This window comes from Ochotona princeps, chromosome 7 (assembly GCF_030435755.1).
Source record: "Ochotona princeps isolate mOchPri1 chromosome 7, mOchPri1.hap1, whole genome shotgun sequence".
NCBI classification, from domain to species: Eukaryota; Metazoa; Chordata; class Mammalia; order Lagomorpha; family Ochotonidae; genus Ochotona; species Ochotona princeps.
In genome coordinates this window covers 36,958,016-36,977,192 of record NC_080838.1, presented here as the reverse complement: position 1 = coordinate 36,977,192, position 19,177 = coordinate 36,958,016, and the positions used below count along the sequence as shown (strand labels likewise).

General features: G+C 34.1%; 1 protein-coding gene across 13 annotated transcripts in view; it reads left to right on the top strand.

Annotated features, from left to right (window-relative positions):
- CAMK2D (calcium/calmodulin dependent protein kinase II delta) overlaps positions 1–19,177 on the top strand; it is a 267,307-nt gene that overhangs the window by 202,298 nt on the left and 45,832 nt on the right. For 5 of the 13 annotated variants that reach the window (XM_004594515.3, XM_058666955.1, XM_036495015.2 and 2 more), the window contains 5 exons: positions 6,672–6,766; positions 8,334–8,456; positions 9,256–9,339; positions 9,762–9,804; positions 13,074–13,111. In XM_004594515.3, coding sequence (XP_004594572.1) covers positions 6,672–6,766; positions 8,334–8,456; positions 9,256–9,339; positions 9,762–9,804; positions 13,074–13,111 — 383 coding nt within the window. Of the gene's footprint in view, positions 1–6,671; positions 6,767–8,333; positions 8,457–9,255; positions 9,340–9,761; positions 9,805–13,073; positions 13,112–17,144; positions 17,205–19,177 lie in introns of all 13 variants that reach the window. The other 8 variants (XM_058666954.1, XM_004594509.3, XM_004594510.3 and 5 more) reach the window with 3 other exon arrangements.

Below are 19,177 nucleotides of genomic sequence, written 5' to 3'. Positions count from 1 at the left end.
TATAGCATATTATTAAAAAGAAAAACTTAAATAAAGATTAGCTGGCTACTATCTATGTACATATATCCATACATACATAATGTCAGACACATCTTACATTTGATCTGTTTTCTTCTGGCCTTATCTTTTTTCATAGGAACTTCCAAATTTCCTTTTTACCAGTCATTCCCCAGTTAGAACACCTATTTGCAAGCAGCTACAATTTGCTTTAAACGATATGTGCCTTGGAATTGTGTGCCTAGAAATGTGCTTAAATTCTCACAGTTCACCATTATGTTCTGATTTGTCCCTGTAGAGTCAGTTTACTTGAGGGAGATGACTACTGCTGGGAGCATCATAATGAATACTGTTTGTTATCTTTTGGGGTCACTGCTATTGGTTTAGAATTACTGTTTTACAATTTTATAATATAAAACCTCATTCAGCTAACATGAAAGTTCAGAGAAATTCACTTTATGGCATGATATACCCTGGCTCATTACTGTTAATACTCACCACAGAAGCAATGCAAATGTTAAATGATTATTTTTAGGTTATGGCTTACCTTGAAAAAATGAAACCTTCAACCTTCCATCAACACTACCACTCATCAATTAACAACTTGTTTTTAGAAATAGACAATGGGTTTTGTCATAGGAAATGACACTATTCAAATAACAAAAGAAATGCAGGACAATCCATTTAGAAGAATGGCAGCTAATCCTTTATGTGTATTAAGCTATACTTATTACAGCAGATTCTTTGTCATTTCTGCAGCTAGCACGAAGCAAAGTGAAGCACAGCGTTGGTATAATTACCAGAAGTCTGACATTATTTTCGCTAGAAGTATGGAATTACTTAGGCATAGGAAATCTCAGTTTACTTGCTTTTATAATGTCACACACAGTATGTTCTGACCCATACTGAATCTTTGAAAGCAGCCAGCCCATTATGGGAAAGAAAGTAATAAACATTAATGAAACTGAACACAGTTTTATTCTGCCACTAACAGCAATACAATGATCTTGACAGTTGTCAAATATATGTACACCTGCTTCTGTCATTCTGTAATGTTATGAGCAAGCAATTATACATGTCACTGGATTACTGTTTTTTTAAACAGATCTCCTTCTACAATTTAGCTTTAAAATATTTTATAAGTACAATTCTAGGAACATTGTCCCCTCCTCCATATATTGTATTGTATTGTATCGTCTTACTATTTCTTTATCTTTTGTAGCTATCTCTCTGCATAGTTGTAAGTAATAATAAATTAGTGACTATTATAGGAATACCATGGTTTTGGAAAAACCTTTGGGATATTATGAATTTTTTTTTCTTTTCTTGCTTGGTGAACTTTGGTTCACTGTGTATATGGGCTTCTGGTGCTTAGCTTCCTCATACTTCAGCTGGAGGAAATTGGTTGCAGGCAATTGAGGCTTGTTTTTGGGGGGCTGTCAGTTGAGATGCCTGAATCCCATATTGGAATGCTGGTCTGAGTCCTGGCTATTCCAATTCCAGTTCAGCTCCCTGCTAATATGCTTGTGAAGCAACAGTAAAAGATTTTGGCTCAAGGACTTGAGTTCCTGCCACTTCCATGGGAGAACTGGGTGGAGGTCTTGGTTTTAGCCTGACCCACACCTGTCTCTTTTGGGCATTTAAAAAGTAAACCAGTGGCTGCTGGTTCTAATCCCGGCAGCTCCACTTCCTCTCTGTCTCTCCTCCTCTCAGTGTATCTGACTTTGTAATAAAAATAAAATAAATCTTTAAAAAAAAAAAAAAGTAAACCAGGGATGGGAGAGCTCTCAAAAATGTCTTCCTATCCCTTTCTTTTCCTCCCTCACTCCTTCTTTCACTCTACCTTTCAAGTAAATAAAAAATTAGTAGGTAATTTTTATTTGTTTGAAATCCCAAGCCTACTGGACAGTCCATTGTTTTTATAAGTTCCAAGACCACTTTACACTGAGCAATAACAGATATGCCTCAGAATTAGTTTTTCTGCTTTCATCCCTTATGGCCCATACCAAGAATCTTCAACCCACATACCTTTACCTTATATATAGTCTTTACTAAATTACTCTTAATCTGAGTTTAATCTGTCTTAAATTTTTATGTTAATATTATGATTTCTCTAACCTAGTGTTTTTAAAAATGTAAACCAAAGACTACATGCTCCTGAGTGATCTGAAGAGCTTATCAAAATGTAACTTCCTGGGATCTACCACAGAACAATTCGTAAGAGTCTCTTGAGTCATATGACCTCATAATCCCACTTTTGGATATGAATCTCAAAGAACTAAAATGTGGAATCTTAAAGAAATACGCATTTTCACACCTGATCGTTAACAGCATCATTTGCAATAGCCAAGATGTTTAAACAGTCCAAATGTTCATCAAAAGATAAATGAACTAAGCAAAATATCTCATGAACATATAATGGATTATTATTCAAGCTTAAAAAGGAAACAGATTTTATTACATTCTTTAGCATGGATGAGCACCAAGGGCATTGTGCTAAGTGAAATAAGACACAGAGAGATGAAGTTGTATCATTCCACTCATATGAAGTATCTGAAGTAGTTAAATTCATAGAAACAGAAAGTAGGAAGATGGTTACCAAGTGTTAGGTGAAGGAGAGAGAAGAAATAGTATTTTATGAGTCATGTGGGTATTGCAAGCTGTAAAGGTTCTGGAGATCGGTTTCACCCCAATGTAAATGTTTTTAACGGTACTGGGCCATGAACTTAAAAATCACACATTTATTATAACATGATGTTATAAATATAAACATATGATATGATTCTTATCATAATTTTTTTTAAAATTTGTGAGATGAGTGTTAGCATTTGCATTTAAAAAGCTTGTCAGATGATTGTGACACTCACCTAGAGTAGCACCCCCTAGGTAATTGGAGGCTCCTTCAGCGCAGAAGTTTTCAATACTCTTCCATAGTCAGATATTGCCATAGGTAGTGTCCTAGTCAGTTCAGACTGCTTTTCTATCATAGTACCATAGAGTGGATAGCTAATAAATAATAGAAATTTACTTCTCACTGTCATGCATAGCAAAAGCCAGAGATCAACCTATCAACATGGTTGGTCAAGTTCTAGAGAGCCTTTTTCAGTATAACACACCACCAATTTCTTGTTGCATCCCCACATGGAGGTAAGAGAGCCAGCTGCCTCCGTGGCTTCATCAGACATGAATTTCATTAAAATGGAATTAATTATTTTCCAAAAACATCACCTGAAAAATACTGTCACAGAGGATTAGAGCTCCAACAAATAAGCTGGAGGCAACACATAAAGTCTGTAGCAGAAGACTAACAGAGGCCTTAGCCAAATGTTCAGACCTTTATTTTTTTCTGGGATGAGAGGAGAATTGACCTTTATTATTTATCTTTATTATCAGGAGATTTCCATAAGAACTCTCAGTTTCTGGCTTCTCTGAAGTCATCAAAAATAACAGAAAACCTAATGCTTTTATTCTTACAGTGTAGTCCTGTCTGTTGGACAGATGGACCAACAGCCAATCCCCCTGGTAACCAGCCCACTTCCTACAGTGCAGAAACTAAGATTCACTTGTCTTTTCTGGGGACAGAAGGAAATTCGCCACTCATACTACATGGCTCTGTCATCTTCCTCTGAAAAATGACTTCTTATTTTGCTCTCCTTGATATTCTAGCTTTGCTCCACCAATCATTGATCCTTTTTAGGTCACAGACTGTCACTTCACCACTTCCTCTGTTAGAATTGTTTGGTGAGTTTTTTGTTTTAATTTTGCTTAAGGTATTCCGTCATAGGAAAGAGCTGTACTTGCCATTCATAGTTAATTGTGAGTTTACAACTCCACATGCATTTTACATGTAAGCTTAGTGTATGCTCCTTATCTACTGTAGTAAGTGAATGTTTCTTTTTACATTGGCCTGAGATTTCTGATTTCTGAGAGTTCATAAGCATTCTCTATTTTTTTATGTCTTCTTACATAAGAATATTTGAAATGTTTAGTTATTAATGTTGAGTGTAGGTGTAATCATTTTCCTAACATGAGCTTTCATTAAAAAATCAGTTTGGGGGCCCGGCAGCGTGGCCTAGTGGCTAAAGTCCTCACCTTGAACGCCCCGGGATCCCATATGGGAGCCAGTTCTAATCCTGGCAGCTCCACTTCCCATCCAGCTCCCTGCTTGTGGCCTGGGAAAGCAGTCGAGGACGGCCCAAAGCTTTGGGACTCTGCACCCGTGTGGGAGACCTGGAAGAGGTTCCTGGTTCCTGGCTTTGGATCGGTGCAGCACTGGCCGTTGTGCTCACTTGGGGAGTGACTCTTAGGATGGAAGATCTTCCTCTCTGTCTCTCCTCTCTGCATATCTGACTTTGTAATAAAAACAAATAAATCTTTTAAAAAATCAGTTTGGAATGTTGTTGATAATATAGTCCTTACACATACTCAGTATTTTGCACTTTTTACATTTTTTATCGATATCTTTAAAATCCCCCAAGTAAGGATGTATATGTAAGAATGAAGGAGAGTTTTAGCATGCATATTTAATTACTGTATGAAATGGAATATGTTAGCAGCATTTTTAAACTTTTTATTATGGAAAAATTGAAACATACAAAAGGAAAGAGTGTTATAATAAACTAATAAGCTTACTCTTCACCCATTCCCTCTATTTCTTCTTCCACCATGATTATTTTATTAAAATGCATGCATTATATCAATATATCTAAGTATTTCATAAATATACATATATTTAGCTTTAAAAGAAAAGGACTACTAACTCATGACAATAATTTATCAATAATTTCCCTGTATCATCAAATATATGATCTTTCTCTTCTATTTGTCCTCTCCTCATAATTTTGTTAGTTTGGTCCCTTAAGTCTCCTCATTTATAGATTCTTTAACCTCTCTCCCCCATTTCCTCTTTTTCCCCTACTTTCTCATGCTTCTCATTTCTCTGTGTATTTGTAAAAACAACCTGTTGTTCTTAACTGCTGCATCTTGATTTCTGCAGTTTACCAAAAAATAAACCAGATCTTCTTATAGTGATAGTCAATCTCAAATCTAAGATCTGCCTTATAGCGTTGCACAATGATTTAATGAGCTACTGCATTAAATGAAACACACATAACTAATTATCGTTACCTAATGAATCATTAATATTACATCAGAATTTTGTAGTTATTCCTCACATTCAGTAAGGGTAACTACAAGAAAGCATAACTCAGAAAATCTTATACAATTCTTATTGTGGCACTCAGGTGAAGCCATTGCTTGCAAAAATACCATCCCATATTGAAAGATTAGTTCAAGACCAAGCTCCCTGCTCCCATTCTAGCATCCTGCTCATGCTTTTGAGAAGGCAGTGGAAGGTGCACTAATGATTTGAGACAGTGTCACCCATGTGGGAGTTCAGGATGGAGTTCCTGGTTACTAGTTTCAACCTGGCCAAGACCTACTTGGTTTTGCCCTTTAGAGAGTAAATCAGTAGTTGGAGGATCTTTGTGTTTGTGCATTTCTCCCTTCTGCAAACTTCAAAAACTAAATAAACCTGCCTTTTAAAAATCTTAAATGCTAGTCTAATGAGCAAGTAAGGTTACAATACAGTGTATACAGAGACACTGAAAAATATCACAGCTGTCTGCTCAATAGCACCTGTTTCTATATTGTTGCCTTTAAAGTATGTTTTGGTAAGAATTCCTCAGCCAGGGGCCAGCACTATGATATAGTATGCTAAGCCTCTGCCTACAAAAGCAGCATCCCATATGAGTGTTGATTTGAGTCTTGACTGTTCCATTTCCAGCTCCCTGTTTGTCGACTGGGAAAACAGTAGCTACTCTGCTTCTAGTTCCAGCTTCCTGAACTTGGAGTTAACAGGCAATACCTCAAATACTCACATGGGTGATCCAGATGGAGTACCTTGTTCTCAATTAAATGAATACATCTGTGTGTGGCACAGTGGCATAATAGGGTATGCCTTCACCAGTGGCACTGGGATCCCACATGTGTGCTGCTTCATGTCCCAACTGCTCCACTTCTAATCCAGACCCCTGCTTGTGGCTTGGAAAAGCAGTGGAAAATGGCTCATGTCACTGAGCCCAGTACTCAGTAGGAGGCCCAGAAGAAACTCCTGGCTCCTATCTTTGGAACAGCCCAGCTTTGGCTATTACGTCCATTTAGGGAAGTGAACCAACAGGTGAAAGGTCTCTTTCTTATTGTTTTCTCTGTAACTCTGCCTTTCAAATTAAATAAATAAATAAGCAAATAAAATCTTTAAATAAATACTTTTCTTAAAAATACTGCGTTAATTTTTGAACCTTCAACCTAAACGGTGACTAAAATCACAACACCTAAATAGATAAACATTCGGGGAGACATATACAGATAGAAGTTAAGGGTGGCAAAGAATGTGATTCCTAAATGACAGGTAGATTTCATCTTTAGGTGTTACCCTCCCCTGCTCCTTAACATTCTTTGGTGCAAGTTTTGGACTTGAATATTATCACAGTTGTTGACTGTGGAAGGAGCATTCACCCTCCACAGAGTGCTTGCCCAGAGTTCACAGCATGTCTTTGAGGTTTTCCAGCAATTCTGTTTCTTCTCTTCAGTGAGTGTAGTTGCAAATCGTGGCCACATCTAATTTATTGCTGTCTGTGTGGGCCACATTGTGCTAACCTGTTAATTTCCTCCAGGTGTCATTCTCTATATTCTGCTGGTGGGGTATCCACCCTTCTGGGATGAAGACCAACACAGACTATATCAGCAAATCAAGGCTGGAGCTTATGATGTATGTAATAAGTATTCATACAATTTTAGATGTGGATTTGTTTCTTCTTCATTGGCCAGAGTTGATGATTGTTCTTTTAACCAAAATTTTGAGTAATTTCTCTTATTTTCAAATCTCTCTAAGGAAAATGAGATAAAGATCAAGAAGTACAGAACTTGCTTTTCTTTTGTATTTTCCTTCATGTCATTAAAAATAATTTGTAAAACTGATAAAAAATTATGTATATTAAAGTTAATTTTGACAGTGGAGTGCAAGCTGTCCATTTTATAACTACTAAAAGGGCACTAACTTAATTACATGACACTGTGATCAATGCCTTTGTTTTTCAAATTTGTGTTTAAAAACTTGTGAGTTGGGATACCAACTTGGTATTGTTTCAAATAATGTGATGTGAATTTTTCAATCTATAAGGAATGGTATTTCTATCAATTATGCTAAGTATATGAAAGTAAGGCTAAATAATTATCATAGCAAAATAAATAGTTATATAATAAGTTATATAATAAGAACTATTATATAATTGTTAATGTAAAATGAATAACAAATGGAAGTTGAGACTTAGTTCATTGCATGCATGTGCTTTGGGACATTAATAACGAAATAAGCCTCTTTGGAGTGTAAAATAAAATCTTGTCTAAGCCTTGTAGTTTCAGATTTCTTCGCACAACAGCACTGTATTCACAACTGGCCAGTTGACTGTTTATTCTCTGCACTACTACTGCTCATGCATTGGGAAGTTTATTTTAAACTTTGACATAATGGTATATGAGTTTGATCCATGTAACAGACTTTCTGCTTCTATTGAGTTCTGCAAATAATCATAGGCAAGATTTCATAAAATTTCATTTTTAGATCAAGGTGAAAATATTTTGAGAGAAACAGATGATTTTAAATGAATTTTTAAATTTTAAAAAATGTACTTGTTATACAAATGTCATGAAAAGGTTCATGGAAAAATGTGTACTACAAAAAAACAATGCATGAATTTCAAAAATCTTTGTACTAATATACTTTTCTTCTAATTACGCTTTCCATTACTCTTTTTAAATCTCCTTCATATTCAATAAACAGTAATAAGGGATTCAGCCCATGTACCATATTAGTTATTACTAATGCGTATAGTTTTATAAGTAGGGTAAATCATTTTTGTTGTATAAGTAAACTGCAAATTTATTTTTTTTTACTTTTTTTTTTTTTTTTACAATCTTTACATTGTTGATTAGGGTAAAAAGTTACAAGGGCTAAAGGGAATATTGAGGAGAAGCCCCACCCAGTCTCCCACCCACCCCAGGTCCCGGATGTAGGGCATGCTCTGAGATCCTTTCTCAAGTGGTCCCAGTAGTTCACCAGTTATGCATTGCTGCCAAAACGCCACTCCAGACACGATGAGGCTGTTGAATAATCTACTGATTGACATAGTCCATCATAGAGTCTCCCTTTGTCTAGTGTTTCGTAAACTGCAAATTTATTTTTAAAAAACACTAATGACAGATTCATTTCCTGACTCTTCTCTCTTGGACTGAGCCTATATGATTTTGAAACTCTTTGTGAATTTATATTTTTGAAGTTTCCATCACCAGAATGGGACACGGTAACTCCTGAAGCCAAAGATCTCATCAATAAAATGCTTACTATCAACCCCGCCAAACGCATTACAGCATCAGAGGCACTGAAACATCCATGGATCTGTGTAAGTAGCACTTATTTCTTCGAAAATCTCAAGAGCTAAAATAAAAAATTTTGTACTAGATTTTTTATGAATTTAAAATAACTTTATAAAAAATTAAAAACCAGAAGTAGTGCATTTTTGAATCATAGTATTTAGGGAAATGAATTTTATAATAGGGAAAAATGAAATCAAAAGCATAGATTAACAACTAAATACTACATATTGCCTACAATAAGACAAGGAATGATGACTCTTCCCCTAAATCAATTATTGACAATCCTCATGGACTAGTGCTAAGAAAATAACACCAAGAGTAGATGTATCCCACAAGAAGAGATGAGCTAAGTGTTTAATTAACTGTCACTGAGCAGCTTTAGAAATGAATGTGAGGTTTCAAAGCTGAGAGAAGAGCTTTATTGACTATGGAAGTCTGTATGTGATTGAGAAATATTAAGAAAAACTGTATTTTTAAGGGAAATCTAGAGATTGAAGTAAATTTCTTGGGACAGGCATCAAAGGTTAAGGCAATAAAAAATGGTGAAATGTTAAAAAAAAAGTCAAAGTCAAATATAAATTGAAATAAAGATAATGTGAAAATAATGTATTAGTATTCATTTCTATGCATAAATGCTACCTCTTAGTCATGAACAGTCTTGAACAAGTTGTCTATTTTGAGGTCATTTTGGCAATTGGATACCTATAAGTGCTTCATCTTGGTGAACACATCATCTCGGAATAAAGCCTGGGTAAAACTGTAAATCTTATGCTTAATGTGATATCAGTGTCATCAGTGAAGTCACTTTTCCTTCTCTTCTTCCAGCAACGTTCTACTGTTGCTTCCATGATGCACAGACAGGAGACGGTAGACTGCCTGAAGAAATTCAACGCTAGAAGAAAACTAAAGGTAAATAATGTGACATTTTTGTGAGAAGGTAGATGTGACAGAAGGAATAATAACCATACAAATAAAATTATAATATCCATGTGTGGTTTTACTTGTTGTTTGAATCTTGGTAAAATTGAATATACACAGAATCAAGCCATGATGAAAAGCTGGATTCAAGGTGGCAATATTTGCTGTGATTCCTTCCTTCAGGGGAACCCAGCTGTGCAATGTGGACACCTGAATCCATCCCACACATTAAGGCAGTCCCAGCATCATGCGAGATGTATGTCTTGGACTCTCAGGAAACCGAGGAACAAAAACAAAAACAGACAAAAATTGCACAACTGAAAATAAAGCCACTGGAAACTTTGTTATCAAAGACTGCATTTTATTTGGTCAAAGATTTGAAGACTGATTTTGTGTTCTAATGTTTTTGGCAGGGTGCCATCTTGACAACCATGTTGGCTACAAGAAATTTTTCAGGTACATATGTTAAAAACTCTTGTTCCTTATTCATTCCTCTCTTGTTTGATAGTTCTTTAGGAAATAAAAAAGATTAATCATTAGAAAATGCTTACTCTTCAGGAATGATAAGTATGTGGCATGGATTCATTCCACAGCAGTGGCTGCCATTAGGATCCTGTCCTGAGCTGTCTCCCACAACACGTTATATGACTGTTCCCCTTACAAAGGCATATGAGGCAACTCTGGTCATTGGAAAGTGTGGTCAGACCTGCAATCACATATTACAAGAGCAGAGTTTATTAATGAATATTTCATAAAATAATAACAGTGAATAAGTATTTTTTCTCATTCTCATAGGGAATACCAGAAAGCAAGATTTTTAAAAGACCATTACTGAGAAACCCAGTTTTTTCAAGTCTAAGTTCTTTCAAAAGTGCTGCAGTATCATAACATGTTATACAGGTTTGTTTGTTATTGGCTAAATGAAGCCAAATAGTTTCTTATGAGAGTGACTTTCTAAAATAAAGTGTATATTACATCCCAGGATTGAGGGGTGTTTTGAATATTTTTATTTTGAATTTTGAATTATGTGGTACATTTTTGTATAGGCTGTCAGATTTTTCCCACCCCCTGTCAGATTTTTCCCATTTTGTTACATAGTGTAGTCCTTCATAAGGAATCATAATTCTGTCAGTCTCTTATTTAAGTGTGCCCCGACATTGTTGGTACAGACAATGTCAGACAGTCCAGCATCCCATTGCCTACACATGTCCAACAATTTCATTGGGAATCCATCTTTTGTCTGGATGCAGGGATGTATCTTAAAGGGCTAGGTCTCCAAAATCAAACTTAAATAATGTAATGAATCTTATGCTTAAGAAGGACTAAAGGATTAATTAGGCTGTGCTGGATAAATTTAAGTGCATATTTACACTCGAGAACAGTTGTTAAAAATTAATGTCAAAGATGCTGTCACTTTGGTTTACATACTATATGTAACAGTGATCTGTAGCATCAAATTATGTAACTATTTCTTCAATCCTTTGTTACTTCCCTCTATAAACTTAGCCTAAGTGCTATAGTGATGTCAGATAATGATCCATCCTACCATTGTCAGATAGCATTCACCCGGTTTCTGTTTATTATTTATACCTATATTAAGTGATAATTTTCTTCCACTCCTCTTTGCATTTGGTAATAGTTGCTGTTAAACAATAGTAGTGCTATGAGTGAAGTTACAAATTGAGGGACTGTGTTGGTCAGTTGTATGTATGCTGTCTAGTTCGTTTGGTGTAGTAAATCTTGTTGCTGCCTTTGTCAAGTTACCTGTTTTATGAACAATTAATGTAGTTGACATTTATATGCCATCTCATTAAACGCTAACCAATAAATGCTATATTCAAATAAGTTCTTATTTCACTGTGGCCCAGTGTTTAATAAATTACTAAAAAGTATGATGCTTTATACAATATATATTGTTAGTACCAAACTAACTTGGGAAAAATCTCCAGAATTAAAATTTCACACTTTATTAAACTTAATTACAATCTTAAGAACAAATGGGGCCTTTATTAATGTATGCACTCATGTATAAAGAGGTTTTTTTATTTCATACTTTTTTCATCATCCTATAAACTAAAAACTCATAACTAATGTGTATTTTAAATATATTTTTAATGTCTTAGCATGAAAAGCAAACTTATCCATCATTTCAAAATCAACTGAATAACCTAAGTCCCAGTTATGACATCTTGTACATAATAATGAATTTTGATTTTGAATGCTTTGTTCATTCTATTTCATTGCCAAACATGCTCTTTAACGTAATTTGTCCATAAGTATATGGTTATAAAGTTGTTTTTATTTTTTCTTTTCTTCCTGTATGTGGAATATGTTTCTTGTGAGGTAAGGTGAATAGTAACCAAAGGGACATTTCTGCATCTTCCAGGCCAAATTCCTGCTTTCCTTGAATGATTGTCTTCTCTTTCCTTGCTATTGCAATTCAATTATTCTAAGTTTGCTTTCTAATCTATTAACTGCAACAATATTTACTTAATATTGCTTTTTAGCTTCAGGCAAGCATATTATAGTTAAGGAAACTATTTCTTACAATCTTAATTAATAATAAATTAATAAACTATTTCTAATGACCAAACAAAATTAACATTTTGGGTCTTTTAAGTGAATTTAGAATCATATCAAAATAGTGTTCTAAATCAAATGAATATCAGGAAATTACATATTCATACAATTCTATTTTAGCTAGGTATTTCCACTTTAAATACTGAATTATAATTTGATATGTTTAAATAATCACATAGAACTAACATTAAATGGGAGCGTAAGTATTCATCCTGCATTTTTGTAAATGTTCTTCAATTGATGCACAAATTCTCATCAACAGCTACAGTATCTCTTCACTATATATGTACCTATTTGTAAGAATATTTTTAAGATTACTTCACTTTTAAATATACTCAAAATGCTCAGTGATAGAAAGATTGGTAAAAGCTCCCTCCACCAAGAAAAAATGAAGTTAAATAAAATTATATGTTTTACAGCTTATCTGATTTAGTTGGAAATTTCATTTTACTTTATATCTTATCTCAAATTTTATGATTTTAAATTTTGTATTGTAAAGGTTTTGTGTATAATGCCTTTATATACTGGTTTTGGAATATAAAAGACTACACAGTACCATTTTTTCAAGGATAATGTGCTAAGCATTGAAAATGTTTACCCTAGTAACAAATATACCACCTCATTTCAAAATATAATTCTTAGTGCCTTTATAAACCTGAGATTATTTGACTACAAAAATGTGAAAAAAACAAATTTTTATCAATGATTTTTTCAGCCTCTAGAAAGAGGACTTTAAATGGCAGAACTGACATGGCTACCATCCTTATGGTATGAGTGAATGTGAAATACAATTTGTTAGCTGATGTTCAAAGACTAAAATCAACTTTCTGGATTACAAAAGGATAGTCCAATTAAAGTTCCAGTAACTGTTCACAATCAACAGCAAAATTTTGTCCAATAACACAACTGGCAGAGTGTTCAGTTATAAACAATGAACTGCATAAGAATTTGTTGTGGCAAAACCAAGAAAAGTGATACTATATTTTAGTGTCCTATAAGCTCGTGCAGATCAATGTGACCTTGGTAATTTGTCATATGTTGGCCATAATTTAGCAAAGGTGATAGACAAAGATAATGACTGTTTTCTGACTGGTTATGGGTTTTTATGGAGAACTCACTAAACTCATTTTATTCTCACTTTGCAGCAGCCAAGAGTTTGTTGAAGAAACCAGATGGCGTTAAGGTAAGTTAAACAGGTGTCTCTCAGCCATTCTTTAGTTTTTGATGCTGGATAATTCTAAAATGTTAAATAGAAGTCTTAAGTCTTGAAGCTAGTATTTTTATGGTTCCTACTAAAAGAAATAGTTTGAAATTTAAATTAATGCAGTACACAAAATGGCTGACATTTATATTAGTAAAAGTCGTGTATTTTCTGTTTGATTATCTATTATATAGTCATAAAAAAACAATACTTTTGCATAGAGTTCCTTTAGAAACTTAGTATCTAAATCATGTATGCTTTCCTATAATCCCAAACTATGGCAAGCTAAAAAACGTGTGAAAAACCAAGTGCTTTTTCAAACAGTTATGTGTATTGAAAGTTGATGGACTATAAAACATCTTAATTATTCTCATCTGTCTATCCTAAGATATTGAGTCATTCTCAAAATGAATATTATGCACAAATATTAGAATAATCTTCAGAAAAGATAACAGCAGGATATATTGACTTCTTAGTTTTCTAAGCAAAATAATGCAACTTATTTTATACTGATTGCATTTTGTTTCAAGGAAATTGACTATTGTTGAAATGTAATCTTATATTTACATAATGATGTCTGTTATCTTTCAGAGTACCACCCATAAGTTTTATTTCCTTAATACTTTTTTTCTCTTCCAATGACAGAGGCATATATCCTTCATCAACACCTCAAGATTTTTGTGAATTAGTCGTATTTTAAAATTTGAGTTTGATCCAAAGTTACACATTCAGTTCATATTGGAAATGTAACATGGAAAAATCATTTGTCACTTCTTATCATCATCCCCAGTCATTTCTTCATCACCTGTCTGTGTACAGTTTGGGAAGTTCCACAGTGCTATGCATTTGCGATTCCTGTTAAGATGGCATTTCCAGTTACCGATTGCTGTCTTCAACCTGTGATTATATCTTCCCCCTGCTTAGCTTAATTCAGTTTATATTTCAGTCACAACAGCTGACAGCTGCTTTTTTCCCAGTGTTACAATGATGGAAATGTAAATTTACCAAAATGTTTTCTTCTGCATTTTTTCTGTACTGTTCTGTGATGGGAAAGCTCACAGTTCTTATTGTGTCATTCATTTTCACTACTATACTCAAATAGAAAGGAGCATTTCTAAAACTTTATTCTTCTAGTCAACTAGACAAAACTATTCAGTACTCCATGCTTTGAAACTTTAATTTCAACCAGTCATATTTGTTTTCTTTTCCTTTCTCTTTGACTGGTCAATTCAGAAAAGGAAGTCCAGTTCGAGTGTTCAGATGATGGTGAGGATTTCTATCTGCCAGCTTTCTCCTCCTGTAAAAATTCACACTTAGAACTACAGCAATCTTATGGACTTCAATTAGTGTGTATGAAGAAAGTATGGGACCATTATAGGTCATTGTTAATAAACGATTGAAACGTGATACCCATTTTCACATTGTCCTTTCCTGAAATTTTTTTTATAGATCAATAAAAGTTAAGCCCCATTCATATGCTTTGAAGAGTTTGATATTTTACAAGGACAAAATCCAGTTTCCTCTTTAAAAATAAAGAGAATATTCTGCGAATAAAAATAGAGACTATGCCATAAATAATGTCTGTTTATTGATAACTGAAAAATCAGTAATTGTTTATGAAATGTTGATAATTATTCCTGAAAAAAAACAGTAATTCTTAGTGAGCACGCCCTAATCCATTCACCAGGGAGTTTGTAAGTGATATGAAAGTGATCTTACAAAGGACTCATCTAAGTTAGGAGCATTAAAGGACATATTTATTAATCCCAACACTAGAATTTCAACAACTAAGAAATAGGAATTATTTTGCTCATCTCCCATAATAGTAGTTCAGTGCATTACTTAAGTATCTTATTCAACACAAAAGAAAATGCTCTGCTTCCATAATATGAAATAACTGCATTGACAGGCAAAAGTGCCAGTTCTCATATTGAAAAGAAAGCTATGATTGAACTCATTTGCTATTTGGCTCTTTAAAAGAAAGTTGTTTTAACTTACAAATTTGACTGTTTTCAATTATCTAATATTACTATTACTCCAATATAGTTCCATAATAAATGTGACTAAATTTTTAATTGCATATTTATACATGATTGAAAGTTGTAGTTGAGGTATAGATTTGCTTAACTCCTGTTTCCCATACCTGATGATAAAGGGTGGTTTATTCACACAGATTGGTCTTCATTTGCCAAGGTTGATGATGTGTGTATGCTGTGTATTTGTGTATGAAAGTGTATAGGAATGTGTGTGTTGGGAGAAGTAGGGGAGAAGGCACACACACATATTTGTGCAGACATATTTGTATGCTTGGGGAACATTTTCACTAAAATAAAGAAATTCTTTGCAACTACATCCTAGATTAAAATGAAGTATCTAACCTGAAAATGAAAGTTAAAAATATTTTGAGATATTACTCTCTCATTTGCATCCATTAATACAAACTGAAAGTAGCAAATAAAATATATGTGAGGCTTTAGGCAAAAAGGCCTCTGGCAAGAAATCAGATACATTTTGCCAAGCACTCTTCCTGCACAGGAAATTATTTGTGTATACAACCTCCTGCTTTCTTACTAACATAAATGCTAAATTTTGATTCCTCTTTAATAGAATCCATTGTGTCATATTTTTATCTCTTTACAAATTTTATGTTAAATTCTCTCCACTTTGGGTTAAAAAAGTTTAAACTATTTACAAAACGTAAGTAGATGGCTTAACATTTAAAGGGTGTCTGAGTAAAGGAAAGCTTGAAGTGTTCTCTTTTCCTTCATGACACAGAACACAAGGTCATAGCTTATTTCAGGTACTAATAAGCACAAAAATGTGAATGGATAGGAAAGCAGACCATTATACACCTAAATTAATTTCTCTTACTTCCTATCTTTCTCTTAATGCTAGCTTTGATATAATCTATCGGTACAAATTATAGACTCTCCTGAAAACCCAAACAATGATAATCAGTTGTAAATAATGAATTGGTATTCATCTATTTTATGCTGTATATTTCTCTTTAAGTTCTTAAGTACACTTACTTTGCAATTATAAGGAAATGGTCCTTCAAAAATAAGATGTAAAGAAGCTACCTAGATTATATAACATACAAAAATGACTTGTTAATTTATATGTGTGTTTGGTAACTGTAATGTTAGTTGTTCATGCATGAACAGAATATTGATTAACACTTTTTAGTGCTTGTTTTTTTAGTACCAAACTCACTGACAGTTTCAGGTTGCCACTGAAGTCTTCTCTGTGTGCCATTAGAGTAGTTACCCTCTGAATGGCTGCATTAACATGGCTTCCACAGTGGTAGATTTGTGGTCAAATCTAATCAAGGTAATGCAAAGCAATGATATATATCAGCTGTATTCTTCAGTGATAAGATAAGCATGTTGACAGAAAAGAAGTTTTCTTTGCATGTTCCACAGACACATAATAAAGATTTGATTTCTTCATTTCTCATTGAAAATGTTTTTAAAGATCCTGAGATAATATTAAAAAAACCAGCATTTTAGTGCCAGCATTTTGTCAGAAGAACTTTTAAATTAGGTAAAATAGTAATGATGGCTTTCCAGAGAAGCACAGTTTATATGTAACTACAGGGCTCAAGAATAAAAGGAAATAAATATATAAGAAAGGTATTTCATAACAATGAACACTTGGAAACTTGGAAACAGAAACCAGATTGAAGAGTATGAACATGATTGCTTTCATTTCATACTCTGAAGCTTGATTTGAGCTCAGCTGAAGCAGCGCTTTGTCTGATTGCTAAGGTGGTCCAGACAAAACAGTGGAATCTGTATTCTCGTACCACTATCTCAGGCGTGATCCTAGCCTGTATCTGTCCATTGAAGACTAGATGTGATCGTCATTTCTGTCAGCCATCATGGTGTCTTTTTCACTCATCTTTAGTGCCTCTTTATTTTCATGTCTATATCTCCATGTAGACATGCTGCATATACAGACATTGGCTACTAAGGGGTTTAAGGCATCTCTGTTTCTATTTTCTGCATACCCACAGATAAACAACAAAGCCAACGTGGTAACCAGCCCCAAAGAAAATATTCCTACCCCGGCGCTGGTATACCTGGACTCTTTGTAACCCTTCTTAAATTCTTTAATGTTTTCTGTTGTTTCCCTCATTTTTGCTTTCACTCTATAGATACATATATCCTATTTTATTTTGTTGGGGTTTGGGTATTGTTTTGTTTTGTTATGCTTTCTAAGATATGAGAAGAGTTCATTTTCATTTTCTTTTTGTTAAGGCAGTTGTCAAGCAGTGTGTTTCTAACATGAGATTTCTCATTCCATTGTGAAATAGTGTACTGATAGCTGTGGTCTCTGTAGTTGAAACTGTTGCATGCTGCCTTAGAAAAACAGTAGAATGTGCTTTGGTTGCTCTTAGCTCTTCTGATGATGAAAGCTCTAGATTTTGCAGACAATGATTTCTTCTTGTCATGATGCAAATGTTGACATCAAGGAGAGCTAACAAGATTATTGCTGGAGAGCATAAAAGTAGACCTTATTCAGAGTTCCCATTTCTGTAGTATTAAAAGACAACAGGCTTTGTAAGACCTCACTCTCTGAGATAAAGAGGCACCGAATAATTTAAAGCTTATTTTTTTGTGTGTTTTAAATTAAATTTTCACTGTTTCACTTTAACACAAAAGATGAAGTTACATATGTTAGAACTTGGAATTATCAATGGAAAGGAGTTTTGTCTATTTCCACCAAATCTACATAATTAACAACTAAATCAGTTTAACAGTTTGAGATGGTATTATGTTAAAATTCACAATTTGGGTTCTGGCAGTCAGTGCTCTGAGTTCTGTAATATTTTCATCAAACTTTCATAATTTATGATTTTCAAAAATGATTTTTATTTCCTTACTGTCTCTATACTATTGTTTTAAATGAATAAAAAACATGAAAGAATTATTTCACTTAGGTTAGCTCAAGAGCTCAATTTAAATATTTTTGTATGTTTTATTTGAAAGGCAGAGAGACAGAGACATTTACTGTTTCACTTCCCAATGGCGGCAACAGCTAGTCAGGAACTCAGTCTGAGTCTCCATGTGGGGAACAGGAACACACAGCCACTTGATTTGTGACCTGCTGCTTTCCAGGGGACACATTAGCAGGGGCTGGTGTCCAGAATGGAGCCAGGGCTCTAACCCAGGCACTAAGATAACAGTTTGGGGCATCCCAAACAGTGGCTTTATACTTGTTGCTGATGCGTGCCTGCCTGCAAACAGCTCCATCTCAAAACATTGAAGGAAAAGATGCAAAAAAAGCACAGGTTATCTACTATTAGGAAAGAATCCTAATAACCTCTGGGAAAGGAGGAAGGGAGGAAGATGTGTTGTCTAAGTATGCAATGTGAACTGTAGTGCTGGAAGAATGTTTACAACTGAAGAAAACTCATTAAGTTGTAGTAAGTGCAAGTTTTCAGGATGTCATTAATAAAAGTGCCAGCCGTTTCATTGTTGTAGTGCATGGAAGTTTTTGATTGTTTTTAAAATCACTTTTTTATTTGAATGTTATTTTCCTCGTGGGAATAATTTTTAAATTGTCTGATAGAAATGAAAAGGAAAAGGTAATAGTGTCTTTAGGGAAAAACATGACTTTACAAGCAAATATTTTGAATATAAAATCCATAAAAGAAAATTTTTCTTTTAGCTAAGAACTTACACAAGATTCAAGAGCATTGTCTCCAATTACAGAGGTGATTAGTTCTGAAACTCATATATTTTTTTTTTAGTTCTGGAACTCTTTCAATGAATCTTTTAAATGTTCCGTAGAATTTCTTAATGGACCTTGGAAAGATATTCTTCAGGATAGTCCTCTTCAATAAGTGTGATCCAATTTTTCTAGATTTTCCATGAGTATTCATTTATTTATTGTAATATGACACCATAATCAATTGTTGAAGCAATTAACCTGAAAACTACTGTTGGAGAAAATCTTAAATCATCTCAAAGAGTTCTGTCTTCAGTGTTTTGGCCACTTTTATGTGGGACAGGCACTTAACTGGCCATTTGTTTAGATAGGAAA